Genomic DNA, 22,186 nt, shown 5'->3' on the forward strand with positions numbered 1-22,186 from the left:
ACGGAACAGAACCTTCACTCAAACAGTGAATTGTGTAGTTACAACTATAATTTTGATCTTTAAGTAGACTGGAAAGTGATCGCCCTCTCAAATTTTTGTTCTGTTCATCAAGAAATAAACCTTGATGATATAATTCTGCCTTTTCCTGGTTGTAGCTTCAGCGTGCACATGTGGCCCTTCCTTCTCTGTTTCTCTTGCCCTCCTCCATGTTCCCTCAGCCCCCAACAGGCCTCCATCAGTTCATTAGGACGACGTGACGCATTTGAGGTATTCCATAAAAGTCTACGGTGTGAACTCTGCCACAGGCAACAGGATGCTGCTCTCAGTAGCAGATTAAGTCGGTCTGAAAGTCCCATGCCCCCTTTTTAAAAGAGCTGTTTGAACCTTGAAAGACACAAAAAAAAGCAAGAGAAGATCTGCACAATATCAATTATGAGCCACTAAAACGGTGCCTCCTCACAGAATGCAGGTTTGTTAGTAATCTAAGTGTCATTTCTACGCCTGGGGGTTGCTGATATCGTGGCAAAACGTTCAGGTTCCCCAGCATGCGTTTCCCGTTGAAGAGACAGCAGCCGACTGTCTCTGCTTTAAGAGGAAGAGGAAGAAAGTTTCCAGCGTGTGTTCCTCTGTTCTGGTTAATTGTCTTCCCGAAAACGAGGTCACCTCACATCCAGGTAGAAGTGACTTCATTCTCAGAGTCTTCAGCTAATAGCGCCGAAGAAGCAGAGTTGGTAACGAGCTAGCACATTTATTCCCAGCCCAAATTAGACATTCAGAAACACTATTTCACCGGTTGGACTGACATTTTAAGTCTTCGTTAATGCCAGTTGTAACTGCTAATGTGATTCCATGCAAACAGATAAGAAAGCATTTTTAAGTGTTTACTAATGTCAGCCATAGGAGGCTATAAACCTAGAAGTGAGGATGTTTAATTGTTCTTCCTAATATGAAGCTGTATAAAGAGATATAAGGACATTTTAAGTGACATGTAGAATTATAATTTGTCAGGAATATTGCGCATTTTTAAGACCAATACCTAAGAGAAGAAAAATAAATATTCTTAAGTGTATAATTTTAAAAAAAAATCACTTGTATTCCCAGCAACCATCTATAGGATTATGTATGTAGTACACAGTAAAAAAAAACTATTATTATTAGTATTAATAGTAGTAACAATAACCATAATAATGTATTATTAGTTATTGAAAAACAGCATATGTAATATGTATACATTTAGGGAAAATAACAATAATACAGAAAAGTAAGGGACTTACTTAGTTTTTATCTGGATGCAATGTTAAGGAATAAGTGTGATTTTGCCCTGAAACTACTTCAGTATAGCTTATAGACCATCTACACAGTTTATTGTTGTCAGTTAGCTCCATTTTTCCATCCTACTTTTTGCCAGCTGCACTCATTCCATAAATCTTTCTTGATTTTGCAAACACCTCTACACATGAAGCACCTCGTCTTGATTATATGTTGATAATACAATAATACGAGATGCTAATAAGGCAGAAACTTGAAATTTTTCTCCTGAACTCTGTCATCGTCAGGTAAGAAATACAAATATATTATCTTTGAAGGCACCCACATCTTTCATGTCCTATTGTTTTATTATTTACCACCACCTGAAGGTCATTAAGCCTGAAATGTATATTTGCTCCTTAATATGTGTACGAGGATTCTCTTTTCTTGAAAACAATAAATAAAAATGAAGCCTTAGGAAAAACACCAACCACACGCAGCATAAATCAGCAACATAACAATGCAAATCTGTAATATTCATTGAGCAGATCGATTTGTTGTGAAAGGATTAGTCCTCAGTAATCCAGTTTGATGCAATCCACCACTTCCTCGCCGGCTCCTCAGGGGCCCGAGGCGGAGCGATATTCCCCTGACTGACAATTACACGTAATTATAGCGTCAGAGTGAAAGCTTTATTTAACAAGCTGTGTCCCAAATTACCCATAATTGACATGGTCATTTTATAAAATCATTGACGATGCTTGACGACTCTTTTTGCGTTTCCAGATGTTTGCGGGGCAGAAGATGTGACCCGCGCCTTCTGATTTACGACTTTAGAGAAAACGGCCCCGGGGCCACTGGGGCGCACAAAGACCTTCCACTGAGGAGGAATATGTTATTTTAGCGAGAAGTTACCGATGTGAGAAGCTCATAATATCTGGTAAAGGTGTAAAAACAAATGATGTCCAGCAAATTAAGAGGACTGGGCGGAGTGAGAGGCCAGAATATCGTGATAAATGACAAAATCTGCACATTTTACCCGAGTGCATTTCCTTTACATTTATAAATTTTAAAGGCATTTCTGTCATTTTTCTGTTTGGCTTGATTTTGGTTGTGTTTTAAATACAGTATAGGATCTCTACCTATATATATATTAATGCTAAAAATGACATTCCTAGATTACGAAATATGACTGAACTGCATTCTCGGTAACATCTTAAAAGAAACGTATTTTCTCCTGGATAACAAAAACAACATTTCAACATTTTATTACTGAACTGCTTTGTTGCCTCTCTGTTTCAGCCAAACAATCACGTGTTATATAAGGACAGACTTGTAACCCTGGTAACCAACATAATGGAGGGAAGGCTTCAAACACGCTTTTTCCAACCTACTCGACTCCTTTTGGTGCCTCAACCGAACCAAAGAACAAAAACAAAAGTGAAGTCTGATAATAGTTGTATAGGAATGTAATTTTTGAGACAGGATTGCACCACAGAATGGGATTTTGTTCATATTCCTTTCTAAGTATCAGAGCATCTGTTAGCGCTGCATCAACAACAGTCAGCATCACAAGAACTTGCTTTTATTTAGTTCTTTAATCTGGTCTGTCTTTAACATCAGCAAACCAGAAGGGTCACCGAATCAGTACAGTTTATTTAAAAAGAAAAAAACACGTGAGGAAGCCCTGAAGAACCTTTTTTCTTTTTTACATGTGTACCTGCCCACAAAAAACACAAATAAACAAACAAACAAAACCTCCCGAAGTGTCCAGAATCAGGAGATGGCATTAGCTTTGAGTCGTAGCGTCAGCTATAGCTTTATCACAAATGTCTCGGCAGGTCCAGCCGCTCTGGAGGCAGAAATAACACTTTTATTTTGGCGGTGTAGCTTTCTTGTTGTTATTTGAAGCATTATTCCTCCTTATGAATGAACAGTTGAATGACGTAGAGCAAGATTAAGCATTTAACCGTGACCTCGATGTTCACAGAAGTAGAACAATTCGGCTTAATTCTTAGTTAAACGAGTCGGATTTCACAATTTAAAAAAAAAAACAAATCTAATTCTTAGTGTGAAAGTCAGGACATTGTAATGAAGGCGAGTTAACCAGTGTTGTGAAGCTCCACACTGGATGCCTCCATGATGTTTGTAAACTTAAGACTATGAAAATTCTAGTTTAATTTGGCTGTATGTGTCACAGAGCTCATATCTCAGCTACTGCCCTGTTTGCTGTTGCCTGATTAAATTTTGTTGGATATAGCTGGTATACACATGTAAAACGCATATTTTAAAATGCTACAGTTGCAGCTAACATGTTTTCGTTTTTATGGTTACATCCTGATGTTGGATTTTGCAAAACAAAATGACTTCCATTTGTTTCAAAATGTATTGATCCTAGCAGCTGTTTGTGCATCCATCCATCCATCCATCCATCCATCCATCCATCCATAGACCGCTTTTTCCACATTAGGGTAACAGAGAAACTAGAGTCTATCCAAGCCGACTGAGGGGAAGGCGGGAGACACCTGGACAGGTAACAGTCTGTCACCGGCCTACACACAGAGACAAACAATCACACTCACGGACAGTTTAGAATCACCAATTAACCTCAGCATGTTTCTGGACTGTGTGAGGAAGCTGAAGAACCTGGAGAAAACCCAGACATGTACAGGGAGGACATGGAAACTCCATGCAGAAAGATCCCAGGAAGACCGGAATACGAACCGAGGATCTTCTAGCTGTGAGGCGACAGTGCTGACCACCAACCCACTGTTTGTGCATTAAAATTTATATTTTTCAGCTACTTTAGCAGTTTTATATATTTACTACAACTCATCATTTTACTATTTTTGCCTACAGAGCGGCTCAGACTCTAAACAATGTCCTTGTCCCTTTTAGCTCCAGTTCAGCTCGCTTGTATAAATCCGTAAATTGTCCTGGAAGTTTGGCGTCCTCCTTCCTGTCACATCATCTGAGTTCTCGGCATGGAGTCCTGCTGGTGTCCGGGGTACCAGTGTCCAAAATTGTTCATGTACCCTCCTGAGTGCACCGGCGTGCCTTTGGCAGCCATGCTGATGTCCCACAGGGAGCACGGCGAGGAGGAGGACGGCGGTGGGGGAGCGAGGTGGTCCCCCTCTGGTCCACAGGGCCCATTCTTCATGATCTTCTTATATTTGGAGCGCTTGTTTTGGAACCATATTTTCACCTGAGGAACAGAAACAAGGAAAGAGTTACTCAAACTGTGGCCCTGAAACTTCATCAGGACACACATTTAACTGAACTTTACGTCATCGGTTGCTGAAAAACCTCCGATAACCAGAACTGGCAACTCCTGGGGAGGCGATTGCTGCAGTTTGTTGTACAGCAGGAAACCTCAAGATTCAAAGACGACCAACACAACTGCCTGAGCCACAGTCACCACATTCTAGTTTGGGAACCATGTTTCCAGCTGTAGCCCAAGTGATCATATTTGGTAACTTCGACACATTAAATATGGCGCTGCTCCCGCCCCTCAGTGACGTGGAGAAGCATTTGATTTCCACCCAGCCAACCAGTGAAGATCACTCTACAGCACATCGTGGCATTTGACCAATCAGCAGAGGCCTGGAACAGATCAAACATTCTCTTTTTTCCAAAGATGGAAAAGGACGGACTTGTGGCTCGGTCCTCTTCCATATTTGCAGCCGAAACGTCAGAACTCACCGTGGTTAGTTGATGTTTCAATGAGTGCCTTTTAAGTGGGGTTTAGAGTTACTGTACACTGAAAATATACATAACAATAATAAAAAGTCACACTAACAAGGAGGCCAACAACAGATCATGAAGCTGTATGTTCTTAAGTGGTCTTGTTTTTCACCTACTGGGCTCTTTACTGTTACCGTCAATTCAAGCTATGATTAAACACGCATTTACGCTAGTTTTTCCACGACTGAAGGATAAAACGTAGCGACGCGAACAACTCAAATAAAAGGTCAGTTATTGTAGTCTTGTTCAACTGCTTGCATCATCTTCAGGAATCCTTTGGCATTCTGTTCCAGTTGCGTCATGACTGGCAGCATTGTTAACTGACAGTATCGGTTACCCATTATTATTGATTGGATGAACTTTTCCACAACGTTAGCCAGAAGCCCCCTACAAGTTTGCATTCAAAAATATCACTTTTCCGTGAAATTTGCAACCAGAAACCAAATTTTCAAATGAAAATATGAACTTGCTGGAACATGTGACCGCATTACCAACGGTTAACCGTGACTGTTTGCAAGACACATAACATTTTTACAGTAAAAATACATACATATGTACACGACCAGTCAAATGTTTGGACACTCCTTCTCATTCAAGACTTTTTATTTATATGTATTATTTCCTACATTGTAGATTAATACTGAAGATTAACACTTTTTTGTTTACAACATAATTCCATGTGTGTTCTTTTATAGTTTTGACGTCTTCTGTATTAATCTACAATGTAGAAAATAATTAAATAAGAACCATTAAATAAGGTGTCCAAACTTTTGGCCTGTAGTGTATGTATATATGAAGTCAGTGGTTGTAAAACTCTAGAGCTTAACAAGCTGATGGTAATAACTTAACAGCATGCCGACAATAGAACTTCACCGTCGTATTATCAGATACTAACACTGGAGCACCCATAGTTATTCCTGCAGACTCATGATTAAAGTTTAAAGGCCTATAGAAGGGTAAATATACTATATATACATGAGTTTTTAATGGAATTCTTGCAAGATATAATTCAAAGAATTCACCACTGTTCAGAATCACGCAATTCCAATATTAAATTTATTATGTAATGTTAAATTATTACAAGTGTACTGATTCTCCATATACTGGCCCATAGTAAGAACATTAAGTGCATGTATTAACAGTACAGACACAATGAATATAGAATATCTCAAAACACTGAGCTGAATATCTCTTCAATAAATGTTCTGCGGTTGGAGATGAATCAGTCGTGTTGACGCAGATACAAATGGTATGATCTCTGTTTCAACCGTGCTTGCAAATTGAGCATCAGGTTACACAAATATGCCTCTGGGGCAACCTGTCAGCTTCAGAGAGGAACGAATGGATCACAAATCATACAATCAGTCAGTGAAGGGTACTTTTGTCTGAAACAGGTTTTAACTGCGCCGTAAAGAAAAAAACAAAACGCCCACGGACTGGAGCTGCTTGGAGAAAAAGCTCCGGCAAGTAATGGAGAAGAAAAAGATAAAAGTCCAAAGAAAAGAGGAGAAAACAAGAGAAAACAGTCTTGGCCCTCAAATTGTTTTCTCCTCCATCCTGGGGATTATTATCCTGGGAGTTTATGAAAATGGTTGATGTGGTTTCATGGAAGATATTTTATTCTATAAAAAGTCTAAATTCAGACTGCTTTAATTGACTCTGAATATGTGGAAAAAATGATCCCTTTACCCAGTAATCATAAAGGCGCTCAGCTTTCACACCCAAGAAGTCATGGAGAGCAAAATGTGACGTTTAATTTGATCTCTATTGTTCCAGTGTATGTGCTGACGTCAACCACCGCCTGTCAGACGTTAGCATGGATAGTGGCAGGTATATAAAATGGAACTGTCACTCCATAAATATGCAATACCACTGCAATTAAAGCCTATAATGACTCAACACTTTAAACTATATCCTCAAGCTTTACACCATATTTGGTCAGTTCTACTAATATTAAAAATCATATCTGAAATCTGTAGTTCTCATTACAGTTGTCCAGCAAAGTTCCTTCTTTGTAATAATCTATATATGAAAGCAATAAAAGTGACAGCCACCAAACCGCAGTGCCTCCAATATAATAATTACCTGAAGTGGTGTACCGCTGTGGATGAAAACCCAAAGCGAGTGTGTGGAGCGCAGCTTATGAGGCCAGGAGTCAATCAACAGCACGTTAACTTAATGCAGCCTCACCGAGAGGATTTCTGCTGTAATTATTGGTTTCATATTCCAGCAGCAACATGGAGTTGACAGCTTCCCTGAGAGCGTGGCTAATGACACCGACATGAGGGGAGGAGGGTGGCAGAGAGGCAGGCCAGGTGCCACCGACACAGACAGCGCGAGTGTGTGAACATTAATGCATCAAACCAGCAAATCTCTGCATGTTCCTGGATTCTGGGTGAAAAAGTTGATCAGTTTTTTTTTTACCCAGAGGTCTTGCGTGCTGCATAAGCAGCAAGAGATGGTTAGATATGATGGAAGTTTCAAGGAAAAACATCAGAACTGTGCTACGTGCCGTTTCTCAGCTGCATCTGGGAACATTAGCCGTTTGGATGGAAAGCGGTCAGCGGTTGGCTGGCAGCCTAATGGCATGGAGGCGGGAATGGCGATGCGGTGTATGATCACTATCTTCAAGTAAGTGTGTGTGTTTGTGTTTCCATCTGCATATGAAAATGCACACGTGAGCTACATATGTAGATGCATGAGTGTGTGGACTAAAGTGCACCCATGTATGTGAGGAATGTGCACAGTACACAAAGCACGTAAACACACCGGGGTAATTACAGCTGACTGTACGTCTCAGCTCAAGCTGTTCTGCGTCTTCGTCTATTAACTATGTCACCAACAGCAGAGTGGCGACTGGGCCGTTTCACATTTTTAATATATATTGTACCATTTTGGCCACAAATAGTAAACCCATTACGGTTCAAAAGTTTAGGATGACCCAGGCAATTTCATCACACTTTTATCCATGTGTTAACATAACTGCTACAAGGGTTTTCTAACCATCAATGAGCCTTTCAACAGCATTAGCTAACACAATGTAGCATTAGAACACAGGAGTGATGGTTGCTGGAAATGTTCCTCTGTACCCCAATGGAGATTTTCCATTAAAAATCAGCTGTTTACAGCTACAATAGTCATTTACCACATTAACTATGTCTACACTGGATTTATCATTCATTTAACGTTAGCTTCATTGAAAAAAAAAATGCTTTTCTTTCAAGAATGAGGACATTTCTAAGAGACCCCAAACTTTTAAACGGTAGTGTATTTTTACAACATACTTTTTAATGTCGTTTTTATGCAATAAGTATGGTTTTAAGACTCAAACATTTAAATTGTTCTAAAAATATGAAAATATAATTATTTTTAAGGATTATCTCTCCTTTTGCTACACCTGAGGTTTAGCAACATTTTTAGTATCAAATTTCAGCGGTTTACAGCAATTTATTTTTATTTTTTTACTTCAGATGGTGAAAGAAAAGGAGCAAAAACCAGGAGTGGTCAAACATACAGGTCAAAAGCAATCTTTGGAGGAGAAAGCTTAAGCAAAAAGTAGAATTATAATGTAAAGTAATAGTTTGTGGACATTAGTCACAGCATACCACCCTCCTCAAGAACAGGAGTGTCGTGCTAAAGGCTAGCTTAAACAAACTTTTCCCAATCTTTGAAAAAAGAAACAGCTGTACTATAGCACTTATGCTCTTTGTGGCCAAATATGAGAAAACTTCAAACATGTTTACAGAGTTACCCAGTGAACAATGTTTATATGGGTAAACTCTGAACACAGTGCCCATTCAGGTCAATTCATTGGTACTTACAGGATGTAGCACAGTCAGTCAATCAGCATTTTTTGATTCAACCTCCAAAAATGCATCTCTGTATATTAAAGTTACATATTTTGTCTCCAGTGTCTTAGATTTAACTCTACACCGCTGCGTCCTCTAGAGTTCGGAGGTCTATTAAGCTCCCGCCTTATTCTTCACCCACTGGCAGCTCGAGCACACCAGCTCACCTACATCTTGGCTCAAGCACTGTAAAACTCATCTCCACTGCACAATTGGAGGACTTTAGACACACGACCGGGAACAGATTCTAAACAATGCATTTAAACAGGATTAGCTCGTTTGGTTTTAGAACTCATGAAACCTCGAAAGTATAAATAGATGCTTCTGAGACTGTCACAGTTCCAAGGTGGAAACTTTCTGCCATGGTACTGACCCCCTTTTTGACTCATGTCATCTTTTATATCACAAACACCAAAAGAACATAACTAATGGTACATTTTCACCAAAGGGGATCAATGCAGCTTCACTTCCTGGTTCAACTTTATACGTTCTTGTCAGAGTTGCACACATAGAAAGATTATTCAAGATGCTATGGATGCATAAGTGATAGCTAGTCTCGAAGTATCCGGACCCTTTTCAGACCATTTGCTCTCCAGTTGGACCCATTTGTAGAGATGTTGCTGCATTCTAAAATCTTAGAAATGACAGATCAACATATTCTCATTGCCAACTTATCAGGTTCTGAGTCAGGAACCCTTTGGTTTCATTTTATAATGTGTCTGGTACCCCTTTAATGTCATTTTGGTTGAGGTAATATAACGGGTCTCCACCCAGGAGACAATTATTTTTGTTTTTAGTCACTGTTTGGTTAGATTTTTGGCAAGAAAACTCCTTGGTTAAGCTTAGGAAAAATCCTGGTTTGGAGTAAAATACACCTTTTCACAACATTAACCACATATTAGAAGACAAACATTTCTCATTTGCAGCCAGCGTGACAAGTCCCATCCAGTATATGACCGGTTTGTCTGAAAAGCAGCTGCAGAGAACATTTGGCTGCGGTTTCATGTCTTCTGTTTCAAACGTCAAGGAAGTTTATCAGACTAACCTGTTGAGAAATGAGGCTGAAGTGGTACCCAATGCTTTAAAATGTGACACCAGGGGGTCCTGATAAAGCGTCCATATGTGACAACTTTGGACTAAGACCTCCCAGTAAGTCCAGTTTTATCAGAACCAACAGATGGAGCAAAAACCATTAAGCCTGAGTTGTAATTAAAAGTATTTAGAATTTCAAGCTATAGTTAATTATTTGGTGCTAAAGTAAGGAAACTAAACCTTGAATGAGTAGCTCATCATTTTTGGAATATGCACTTAATTATAAGGCAACATCCAGCTGCTGGTTGGCAGGTTACCAGCACCTCTAATGCACATTAATTTACATGTTATATCTTGCTTGTTTAAGCTATGCAAAATAAATGTCATTTACTCCAAAGCTGCATCTGAAAATCACCAGCTTGCTCTGTCACACCAACCCTGTCTCCCACAAACCATTGAATTTTCAATTACATTTTGAAAGAAACATACACTCTTACAGAAAGGTAAAGCTGTGACGTAGTAGGAGAGGCTTGTGTCATTGGCATCCACTCTAGTGTAAATGATACAGACAAAGCTAATTTTTGTTCCACTGCAGTTACAGATTCAGATTTACATCAGCATTTAGACACTAAAACATCCAGATCAAGTGGCAGACAGAGTTTAAATAGGGAGTGATTTCAAAGTAAAACATCCTGCAAACGCTGAGCTTTAGGAACCATGTAGCGTTGCTATTTACACCCGATTTGGTTATCAGCCCATTTAATAACCAATTATGTAAAATCTCCACCAGAAACAAAATGGAACCTCGGAACACGTGGCAAATGTAGCAATCATGATCCTTTCCCCTACCTAACCGAGTAGCTTTGGTACAGACAAGCAAAGAGTCAAAAAAAAAAACAGCGAGTGAAAAGTCAAACCAAGACTTCAGTGAAAAAACATAACTATTAATTGTTTAGGACAGGATTTGAACTCAATTCTTCTCAAAGGATAAAAATCCTCCCTTTCAAGACTCCAAATACAGACTTCAGTTCTTTTTGTAGGCATCAATTGTCATTAAACGTAGCGACAGCAGGATATTAAGTCGACTAGTAGTCGGCTTAATAGTAGTAGGAGGAGGTCCCTGCTTGCCTACTGACAACTACTAAATGGTACAACATCCAAACTGGGGGTTATATGAAAGGTCTCTCCTGTTAATTTTCACTTATTTCTTAAAAGGAATACCTTTTAACTGAATTCACATAGAACTGCAGTTCCCACAAAAATCGTGCCTCCATTCCTGAAACTAACGTCATATATTTGTTAATTGCACTCTAGTATCAATTGAATGCTGCAAAGCTTGTGATAAAGTAAAATAAACCCACTTTCTCTGATCCAAAACTCCTGAAAGAACAGAGAACGGGCGCCGGAAAAACAACATGCTTCTGCAGTGAGCACACTAAGAAAGCACAGCGAGTACGACTCGCAGCAGACCACAATGAAAACCACTTTTGCCGCTATGAAAGGCGAAGGCAAATGAATGGATCATCTCTTACTCCCAGAGTAAACAGAGCTGCAGCGGTTAATTCATCTGGGATTAGGACAGTTCAGCTCATGACATGGGCTGCTCATGTATACTCAGCACACACACTCACATGCAGCTATCACATTTCAAATGAGGTATTCCCAAACACTCCTATCTAATGTTCCCCAGTAGGACACCTGCTCGCTACTCCGGCCTTTATTTTTCACCTCCCTGACATGTGTAATGTATCTGATGTAATCCTACACAGAGTATTACAAGCCTACATGTGTCATAAACCCCTTTATCTGCTCGCAGTAAGACGTTGCTACATGTCCAGCGCTATCATTTCCTGCTGTTGCCTCGTGAAGAACAATAACTGTAATTACAGTCACAACGATTACCGCCAGAAATAACGGCATCCTGGCGTGCCAAGTCAATTTGTCCGCAGTCTGCATTCGGGATAGGTTATTTGTTAGAAAAATGCTTCCCATGTTCCAAGTCTGACCTGGTCCTCCCAAGAGCTAAAAGCAGTTTGCGATGCTAACGACACTAGCTAGCTGATGTGATAGCTGCTTATGCATTTTGGCATGCTAATGCAATTTTTTTTCTACAGTCTACATAAAGAAAAAGGGGGATTTTGGAAGAAATCTTATCTGTTCTTTTGAAGGGCAAAAAACTGTTTATAAAATGTTGGAATTGACTCAGCTGCAGCTAATGACACTAACCTGAAGCTAGCTGAGCTGAAGCTTAAACATAAATTTAGGTATTTATTTGTTTACCAGTAACTGCGAAATATGTATTTTGACAAGCTCCTTGTTGGTAATTCAGTTTGCTTTCCAGCTCAGCTACACATGGTAGCCGCTAAATCATTCCACAATGCTGTAAAACAATAGCTAATCTTCTGCTAAAGGTTAGCTTAGTTCTGATTAGCCACGCTCGCAGCTAAATGACCTTTAATAAATTCAGACACATGCAATTGAAAATTATTTTAATATTAAATTATTTTAGTTTATTTAATGTATTTAAAAATATGTTATCTACTAAATAATACAACTACTCAAATGCATTTCTGAATTACCAGTTTGGAAAATTTGCTCAGTGTTCCAAATTAAACCTTACAAACTCAGTGTTTGTGTTATCTACAAATCAGACATCACGTTAAGGAAAAGCTGACCCGCTCTGAACAAACGGGACCACCCATTCTTTTTATGAACATCTGTTGCTTTCTCCAAAGTCCAAACATTTGGTAATTTGTGAGCCACTTATCAGCCGTCATAGGAGAAGTCGGCTACACTGCTTTGAATTCAGAGGAATCCGTAGATTTGTGGGAAGACACAGTATAGATTCACTACAAGTTGCATTAGCCAGAAACAAAAATCCACATTTTCCCATCAGTCCTCTCAGTGCTGTTCTGCTGAAGGTTCACCAGCACTTTTTTATTTCCTTCTACTTTCAGTTCAACACTCTGCAACTTTTGGACAACGGTTTTCAGATGGCTCTCACAACCGTCTGCTCCAGAGATACTTAACTCGGCAACAATCTGACGATCTTTGGATGCTTTGCAGAGCTTTTGTAACTTTCATTTGATGTCCAGATTGCTTTGCATTGAGGAATGATGGTTGCTAGGAGACGTGGACGTCTGACCTGGAAAATCCAACACCACCCAGATCTGCACACTGGCTTAAGGAGATGTTGTCTGTTAAACAGATGGAAAGACTGCGTCTGTAGAAACCCAATAACAGCACGAATCTGAGGGAATACTGGGTCCGTTAGTGCATCGGCCCTCATATGTCAGGAGATTTATCTAGAATGGGTGTGGAGCTCAGCTTGACTGATCCATTAGTGCTGCTCATCGTCACTCCTAAGATGTTAATATTGTGTTAATATTGCAAAAGGCAGTTTGTTTTTGACTCCTTTTTCTCTTAGTTCATACTTATTTTAATTCATTTCAATTTAACTTATGAAATCAGTCAATAAAAAAACTTTATTCCCTAAAAGAACACATTGTGCTTGGAGATAACTCACTGTGCATTTTGTGACCGTTATCTGATGTGAATGAATTTATCTAGGGTCAACGCTTTTCCACGACTTTGGTAGAAAAATATTCAGATTACTCCACACTGCCTTTACGGACCAGTCCTGTACGTGAACCATTGCATGAAATAAATGAGGCAGACACTGCTAACATTGCGATCTGTGTATCTTTCTGCTTATAATTAATTTACATTTTTAAAGAAATACCTCTCCAATCATGTATTCACCTTCTTTTTAATATATTAAAAAGTCAGGAAATGAGAAAAACAGCCTGTCAAATAAACCAAGCCCCACAAAAACAGAGTTCCCAGCCAACTAACAAACATAAAAACGCCTGATAGCAATTTTATTTGAATAAAACTGTCTTAACTGGGGTTAAGGCTCTTTTTGAGCAGGTTTGTCATTCATAAATGGTACATAAGAACTATAAAAGTGCAACATCTGCTGGTCACTAGGGGATTGTTTGAAGGCTTACAATGATAAATGTCGAAGCTGAATCACTCTGAATGCTCCAATGAGTGTCGCCAGCGTTTTTTTTATAGAATAATATTGTGGATTATTAATAAAATCCAGTGCAGAATGACCCTGAGGCTATAAAACATAATCCAGTGTTGGTTTACAGACTTCACACGACAGACAAAACGGCTGCCATTAAGCTTCTGCTGCGTGACTATGAGTCGGAGAGAAAGAAAACAGACAAATGCAAAGTTCTGAGAAGGAACGACGAACCACATTTTAGCCTCAACACAAATTCACTCAGACTCAAGCACTACACCTTCTGTGATTTACGCTGCTTCATTGCCGTGGATCTCATGACATAAACTAAACTCGTCGGAACAACTTTATCTCAGTAAATGTCAGCGTATAATTGCACTTGGAGGAACGCTGTCAGGAAGAATGCACCGGCACCTGTTGGGGCTTTTATTGAGATGTGAGTAATGAACAAAGGAAACAATCAGAACGTGTGATTGATTGGGATTAAATCTAACTTCATGTCAAGTGTTTCACTCACACCCTCAATTAGGGAAGTTTCATATTAGTGTTTCCTAACCGTAGTCATAACAGATATTAAGTTGTTATTTTTATTAACCTTCATGTTGTCTTGTGGGTCAAATTGAAAAGTTTGAAAATGTGGAGAAAAAAATGTAAACAATCAGTGAAACTTCTAATTTAATTTAAAAAATTGGTGGGAAAAAAGAACTGTTAAAAATGTTTAAGAATATTCACAAAAAAGGGTTAGAGCTTAAAGAAAATATGACAAGTTTCATTGATGTATATGTAATCATTTTAGATATTTTATGGATTTTTTTGGGAAGATTTTTATTTATTTTCTAGAAAATATTTACAAGAATTTTCTTGCCAAATTTGGGGGATTTTTTAAAATATTTTTTTAAGGGAAACTTAAGGAATTATTGGAATTTTCTTCCTGAAGGTTTTGCAAATTTAAAGTCAGAAAATGTGGGAAAAAATTATCACTTTAGATATTTTTAGGGAAGATTTTTACTCATTTTTTGAAAATATTTACAAGACTTTTTCTTACCAAGTTGGGTTTTTTTTTAAAAAAAAAAAACTTTCAAAGGAAACTTAATTTTCTTCCTGAAGGTTTTGCAAATTTTCTGAAATTTGGGGAATTTTTTTTTGCTGAATTTTGGGATTTTTTCAGACAAGGAAACAATATTTTTAGTGCCCATAAATGAAGACAACAGGAGGGCTAAATGCATCAAATTGACATAGAATATTCTTATTTTTGTAGTTCCTTTGTAGCTGCATTTATTGTTTATCTGACAGTGTTAGAGTAGCTAAACCTGACTCATACCTGGGTCTGCGTCAGGCCCAGTTTGGCGGCCAGGTCGGCCCTCTCGGGCAGGGCGAGGTACTGGGTTTGCTGGAAGCGCTGGTTGAGCGCCTGGAGCTGCAGGCTGGAGTAGATGGTGCGAGGCTTCCTGATCTTCTTCCCCTTCCCGTTCAGCCTCACCTCCCCGTTCTCGATCACCGCCGTGGGCTTCTCGTGCTCTAAAAGACGAGGGAGGGAGGAGAAGAGGTTTACCGAGATGAATATCAACGCGTGGGACAAAAACTGGGCCTTTTGACGAGCAATTCTGTGCAACAACAACATGAACAGTAAAAGTGCATTAATGTATTATAAAGGGTTAAAGCAGTTCTGGATTTGTAGAGTAGAAACATGTTGGAAAGGAATCGCGTTTTTTTTGTCGTTTTTTGGTTCAAAAAAGAACATTTTTTGAAAATTAACAGAAAATCTTTTCTAAACCACTTTTACATATTTTAATGACAATCTTTTGTCTAATTTTTTCATAGTAATAGAATATTCTTGGCCATTTTAAATCTAAAGTTACAGAAAATGTCAAAAAAAATTATTTGATGAGGGGACAGGGATTACAGTACTGAATCTGAAGACAGAAATAAAGAAATTTGTCATGCTAGAATAAGATAAAACTGCTGAGAAATTAATCTAGCATGGGTCAATATAGCAGAGACACGATACTGTTTATCCAGCACCTACATATATAGATATATATTAAAAAAAACAACTAATCTGAAGAACATGTTGATCCACTAACCCTCATTAACAATAACAACGGGACAAATTGGTTAAATGATGTGTGCTTTATTCACCTACACCGAGTCCATTTTAACCCTGTGACTGTGTGTGATGAGCGTTGATTTAAGACCAGAAATCTGAAATTAACTGAGAGCCGCATCAAATAAAAAGGACAGTAAAAAAACACTGATAGATCGATCCTCTTTCTTTGGCTTACAGTTATGAGCCGGGAGGGATTTTCTCCTCTTTTTTTTCTCTCCAAGAAAGCAATACTCTGTATAAGTTCGCCCACGCTGATCTTTGTTATGACATGAGTTCACAGCCTGCAGTGGCAGGAGAGAACAGCTGTGGACAAGCCAAGGCCCCACAAGACGCTGCAGCTCCGGCAGCCAGGAGGGATTCGAACCGCCGGCCTGAAGCGCCGCCACACCAGAGGAGAAGAAAACAATCTCACTGAGAGAGAAAACTTATCCTCCAATGAGCACATTGAGTTTTAATCCTTCTATATGGGCTCCATCTATAACAATAAGTAGAAATGTGTTGAGGTGGAGACCGGCCTCCTGGTTCCAAACAGGATATTTAATGAAAGTGAGAAAATAAAGCTTTGTTAACAGGCCAAAGAAAGGAAATAACTCACATCATCTGGGGCCGAGTGTGAACAAATATCCCTTGTGTTTCTCAAAAAAAAAAAAAAATCCATCAACAAAGAATTGTGCAGCAAAATATTCTACGAAACAACTTCAATTAGAGCCCGATCAAACCATCAGCAAAGTCCAACAATGTAAATACAAACAGACTGATGTGGGAGCTGTGACGTCTGATAAAAACTGTTGATCACAGAGTCGATGAAATGTGATGATCGTGATTTGTAGCCGATCATTTTCTGTTTCCGATCAGGACGTTTATGGACTTAAATGTGTCTCTAGCCGTCTGGGAACACACTTTGTTTACAGAAGCACAACTTAATTTACATATTATGTCCAGATGAACAGTGAAAAGCTGCTCAAAGTGCTCACGCTGGGCTTTCACAATAGAATAGAATAGAATAGCTTTATTGCCATCATATGTGGGGGCCTGACGAAAAATCTAAGTAGCTGCCGCTGGACGGTGCATCAAGCTGGAAGTAATAAAATAACAACATTAAATGTTCATATCAAACAAGACTACATTAAAAATGATAACATGTGCAAAAGAGGCAAGATTTATAGAACGTGGGAGGTAAATGAAATAAAATAACCAATAAAATAGAACAGATACGGTCAGGAGATGCACTTTCAGCTGTTACTCTGAATTATGTGTGGATTTTTAAACCAACTTTTAAAATCTACTAAAATTCTCGGTCATTTATTTTAACAGGGCGACTACTTCAAATTATATTAAATGATTAGTTTGAGTATTTTCTTCATTAACTGATTAGTTGTTTTAACTATAAAATGCCAAAAAAATGGTGATAAATGCCGATCAGCGTTTCCCAAAGCTTAACACGATGAATTTGTTTACCGTCATCGAGGAGGAAGGAAACCAGAAAATAATCACATTTAGGAAGATGAAATCAGAGAATTTTTGCTTTTTTTCTACCTTAAAATTACTAAAAAAAAAAACACTCAAAATACACCAAATAGTCGCTGACTAATTTAATCATTAATTTAAAATATTACTTTGATTAAATTATTAGAAACAATATATATTTTTAGTAATCAATGCAGCTTTAATTTACAGATTTTAAGTAAAAAAAAAAGGCACAAAACTCAATTTTGATTAATCGCTTATACCAAATTATACTGTTTTTTATTATCACTTTCTGCTATTTTGTGTGTATAAATTCAGAAATCAGACATTTACAGACACCTTTCTGTTTTTTTATTTTTGCATTTCTGGGCTCCTAGTGCATATTTCCTGCAATTAACAGAATCAGACGTGTTTGTGTTAAAAGAAAGAAGAGCCTGCATGAGGGGCAATTAAAAGGTACCAAATGAATTAATCCAAAGAAATTTACTAAAAAGAAAAAAAACCCCTAATGCATCCGGGTTCCAGATACCAAACATGAAATGAATAAAGAAAAAACAAAGAAAAAACAAATCAATGTTTGCGTGCAGTTTAGGGTTTCTTTGAATGTACAGAAGGAAGTGCAGCATCATTCTTAGTAATATTTAGATTAAAATCCAGCTGCATCTGCTAACAGTTAAGGTTACATAAATACGAGCTGACAAACAGCCACCAGTGAGGACTCCTCTTCACTGTGGAACATGTCTGAATATGACACATAAAATAGGAGAATGCAAATTGAAAGTGTGTTAGTGTGGTGTTCTGTCTGGATTTCTGCTGATGCCACAAGCTCTGCTGATAAAGTGTCATCCTCTGTTAGCTTTTACAGTTATATTGGCCACTGTTGGTTTTATCAGATAAGAGTTGTTCACCGAAGAATATCAGTCCAAACAACAAGCAAAAAAAAAGAAATTAAAATTATTTGCTTTCCTTAAATGTTCAAGGGATGTGCAAATCAATAACTCACAACACATTTAATGCTTAAAAAAAACTAATTAATCTAGCTCCATTGAGATGTTTTAAATGAATTCTCTTCGGTGTGACGGCAGATTGCGGTGCGTAAAAATGGAAACACGCTGGCTGATGATGAGGAGGAGGAGGATGAGGGTTTTGGGGTTGTTTTTGGAGGGACTGAAGCTCCCGCGGGCCGCTGCGGGACACCACAGGCCCGGTGTTCCACAGTCTGAGCAGGCCTCAAAGCCATCTCCAGCCCAACCACCAAAACACACCAAAGCCGACCTGAGTGTGGATCCAATTATTGCGCCTTATTACTGTGGCTTATTTTCAGACTATAGATGCACTTTAGGAATTTTAATGGTCTGAATTTCCCCCTCTGTGATCAGACTTGGAACCGTCGTACGTTATTATTGCATTTAGTTTGACGAAACACAAATTTGTAAATGAAAATATATATACATTTTAAATTCCTTTGTTGTGATTTCTATGTTAAGGCTTTTCTTTGTCATCTTTCGGCACTAAATAAATAAAAACTATAATTATTTTAGGCCACATTGAGGCCAAAGTAGAAGATTTTTTTCCATTAAATGTGCGTAAACGTACCCGCATCCTCCAGCCTGGTGTGTCCAAGCGCGCCGCTGTGACCCCCGTGCTGGTAGGGCAGGTACGCCCCGGGGTGGTGCGCGCTCACGGGACTGTGGTAAGGCGGGTACCCCAGCGGCCGCCCGTACGAGGATGCACCGGAGGAGAAGGGCCCGTCGTGCTGCGAGGGCCCGACGGCGTGCAGGCCGTGGACCGGGTAGTGGTTGTGGGACAAGCCCGGGGAAGGCTGCTGGTGTCCGGGGTAGCCGTGGCCGCCGAACTCCAGAAAGGCCGATTTGGAGGGATCAGTCGGGACTAAAGTGTCCGGTATAGAGCTCATAGTCATCATTGGGGTGAGGGGCAGTGATGTGGAGGGAGCAGAGGGGTCAGCTATGGCCTCCGGAGGGGGGTCATCATCTGGCAACCCACCATAAAAGAATCAAAGTCTGCACTTTCACAGGCGTGTTTGTTGCGCAAAAAACGCTAAAAAGACGACACTTTATTCCTGCTCGGTGGAAAAAGGCGGGCGTGAAGCGGGTTTAGGTGGGTTTGTCCTCCGCGACATCCCAGCTGAAGGGTCCATAAACGTGACGCTCAGTGTTCAAAACCATTGAGTCCAACACGGAGAGAAGAGACGCATGGCACCGGAATGCGCACAGCCAAAAACTCCTAACAAAGATTCACAAAAAAAAAACTGATTTAATATCCTCCGATTCAGACTTTTTTCTTCTTCTTCTCTCGGTCCTAAAACCCCGGGTAGAGGCTGGTTTCCCTCCGTGTTGTGCAGAGTGTCCTGGCAGCGCAGAGCAGAGCAGCGCGTCCCTCCCCTCCACAGCTCACTGTGCGTCTGAACGGGCCCCCGGCTGCCTCCACTTGGCACAAGCAGCGCGCTCATTGGCTGCAGCGCGGCACCGTGTCACACAAATCACAGGCCGCACCGGCGGCGGACCGGCGCAGCACCGGGAGCCTTTCGGCGCAGAACGAGGCCTGAATAAAGCCTGAAGAAGTCTGAAGTGAAGAGAAAAACTTCATTTTTACGCATTAAATTATTGAAAATGTGACACTGAACAAAAACGTACAGACGGCGATTCCTCTTCTGCAATACAAGCCAGTGAGTTTATGAATTAAAATGACTGATCAGGTTTTTAAGTAAACAGCAAACTTTAAAAATAATAAAAAACAGCAAAATATCAGAAGGAACATTTGTCACATTTACAAGCTATTTTATGGAATCTATGGAGATAAATAACATCTCGAAGCCTTAAATTCGCGCTACATTTACATTATTGTACAGAACATTAATATATCACTCAATATGGCATTTAATGTGTCCGATTTATCACCGAAAATTAAATATGCATGACTTTCTCTACAGTTAGCCTGTGTTTTTTGGTAACAAAGGCAGCAGACCGCTTCGGTAAACGGGCGAAAATTCTAATGGTTTGCCAAAAGCAAAATAAGGCGGATCAGAGCAAATTATTTTCATAAGCTGCTGCTGAAAGGGCGCAGGCCTTATTATCTAAAGTGTGTTTTATCCACTCACACTTACCACTGATCCGCGGCGATTCAATTTCCTCATTATGGTATTTTCTGTCATATTTTCTTTTTTGGCTCCAAATGAATTGAATTAAAGCGACTCGATCTCATGTCAAAGTGGAAGAGCAGAACACACACAAACACACACTGAACACACCGCCTGTGGTCCCACATGGGGGGACAATTACGACAAACATCGACCTGCTTGCAGAAACTCAAAACTTGTGATTTTGGCAGAGCAGCAGTTCGGACACTGTAATTCCCCTCAACTCGCGGTCATTACGCTCATCTGCGGTGGAAATCCTGAAGTGAGCTGCAGCAGCAGAAAACCTCTGCACGCAGAATCATGAAGGATCACAGGAGTGGAAATATTACAAGCAGATAAATCACCTCTGCTCAGAAATACACGTCATAGTCTGCTATTTAAGTGTTTTAGCGGCGCGTAATTGTCCACAAACTGCATTTTTATTTTATTTTTTCCGAATTCCTTTTTGTTTTAATAAAATGTATGAATTTAAAGTAAACATGCATTTGGAAAAGCAGCAGTATTTTATTTTTTATGCAGTAATAATGCAACAAATTCACCATAAAGGTCCATCTTGGTGACACTGGTGGTAAACTGGGGCCTTTTTAAAAGAGACTTACTCAGAAATATTTTGGATTAATTATTATTAGTATTTCACTTTTAGTTCTTCTTTGTCTTTATTATTGACTACATTTCAGAGCAAAAATACCAACCAACAGTGAGACTCACTTGTTAGATTGAGATCTTATCCAAGCACAGACACATTTCTAATTCAAATAATTGAGAAAGTGTGTCAATTTTTGACTAATAGTGTAAAAAAAACAACAACAAAAAAAAAAACTTACATGCATTGTTAAATTTTAAACCAGTCAACGAGTAGCTGGGGACTTCTGCCACATTTCAGAAACTTGTCAGTCTGAAGTCTTGCCAAAAAGCAAAATTAGTGCATCCTTTTCAAAGAAAATGTTAAAAAAAAAAAACAAATACAAATTAGCGTCTGAGGTGCTGGAAATGACTGCAGTAAACCCAGTTAAGAAAACCAAGTAAAACTCTTAACAGTGTATTTTGAAAGGCACAAGGCCTCACCATTCACCCATCTCAGGACATAAACACCACCGAAACAAGATTTTACTTTGTAATAAGACTGCAAATAAGTGTTTGCACTGTAAGAGTCCAATTACCAAAAGGCCTGAAAGCTTTTAGTGTTTAAGTGAGAAAACAGAGACTAAACGTTAAAAGGTGAAAACTAGCTTAGCCTCGAGCAGCTACAGCAGTAAAAATGCTGTTTCAACACTCATCCTACTTCTGTCCATCTACTGGGATTCTGATGCCAGACTTTCAGTTTAAATGGGGAAGCTTTACTGCATGTTCTGTGACATTCATCTACAGAATCCTCCTGGAGAATTACACACATGATCGATGCATTTGGGTTTGCTTGCTTGTGTGAATTTGGCCGAACTGAATGTGAAGCATGAACGAGGCGAGGGATATCAACTGTTAAACATCTACGATTAGAGTGAAACTCTGCAGCCCTGACAGCAACGTGTTTGCCGTGCCAGCTGGAAAAAAATAAT

At 39.3% G+C, this 22,186-nt stretch overlaps 1 protein-coding gene across 1 annotated transcript; it reads right to left on the minus strand.

Annotated features, from left to right (window-relative positions):
* Positions 1-2,891: 2,891 nt before the first annotated feature.
* Positions 2,892-19,510, minus strand: LOC110957406 (homeobox protein Dlx4a-like). The gene is made up of 3 exons (XM_022203400.2): positions 19,073-19,510; positions 15,224-15,420; positions 2,892-4,453 (listed from the first exon to the last, which is right to left on the minus strand). The coding sequence occupies exons 1-3, from the start codon at positions 19,398-19,400 to the stop codon at positions 4,211-4,213; spliced, it is 768 nt and encodes a 255-aa protein (XP_022059092.1). The 5' UTR covers positions 19,401-19,510; the 3' UTR covers positions 2,892-4,210.
* Positions 19,511-22,186: the final 2,676 nt, after the last annotated feature.

The sequence above is a fragment of the Acanthochromis polyacanthus genome, chromosome 2, assembly GCF_021347895.1.
Source record: "Acanthochromis polyacanthus isolate Apoly-LR-REF ecotype Palm Island chromosome 2, KAUST_Apoly_ChrSc, whole genome shotgun sequence".
Lineage (NCBI taxonomy): Eukaryota > Metazoa > Chordata > Actinopteri > Pomacentridae > Acanthochromis > Acanthochromis polyacanthus.

Bases quoted from the DNA above. Each gene is read 5' to 3' on its own strand.
- LOC110957406 (XM_022203400.2), bottom strand. From the start codon at position 19,400: ATGATGACTATGAGCTCTATACCGGACACTTTAGTCCCGACTGATCCC. The intron at 15,421-19,072 runs GTACGTTTACGC...CTCGTCTTTTAG, and splicing joins CACCAGGCTGGAGGATGCGG to AGCACGAGAAGCCCACGGCG. The intron at 4,454-15,223 runs GTATGAGTCAGG...TCTGTTCCTCAG, and splicing joins TGGGCCTGACGCAGACCCAG to GTGAAAATATGGTTCCAAAA.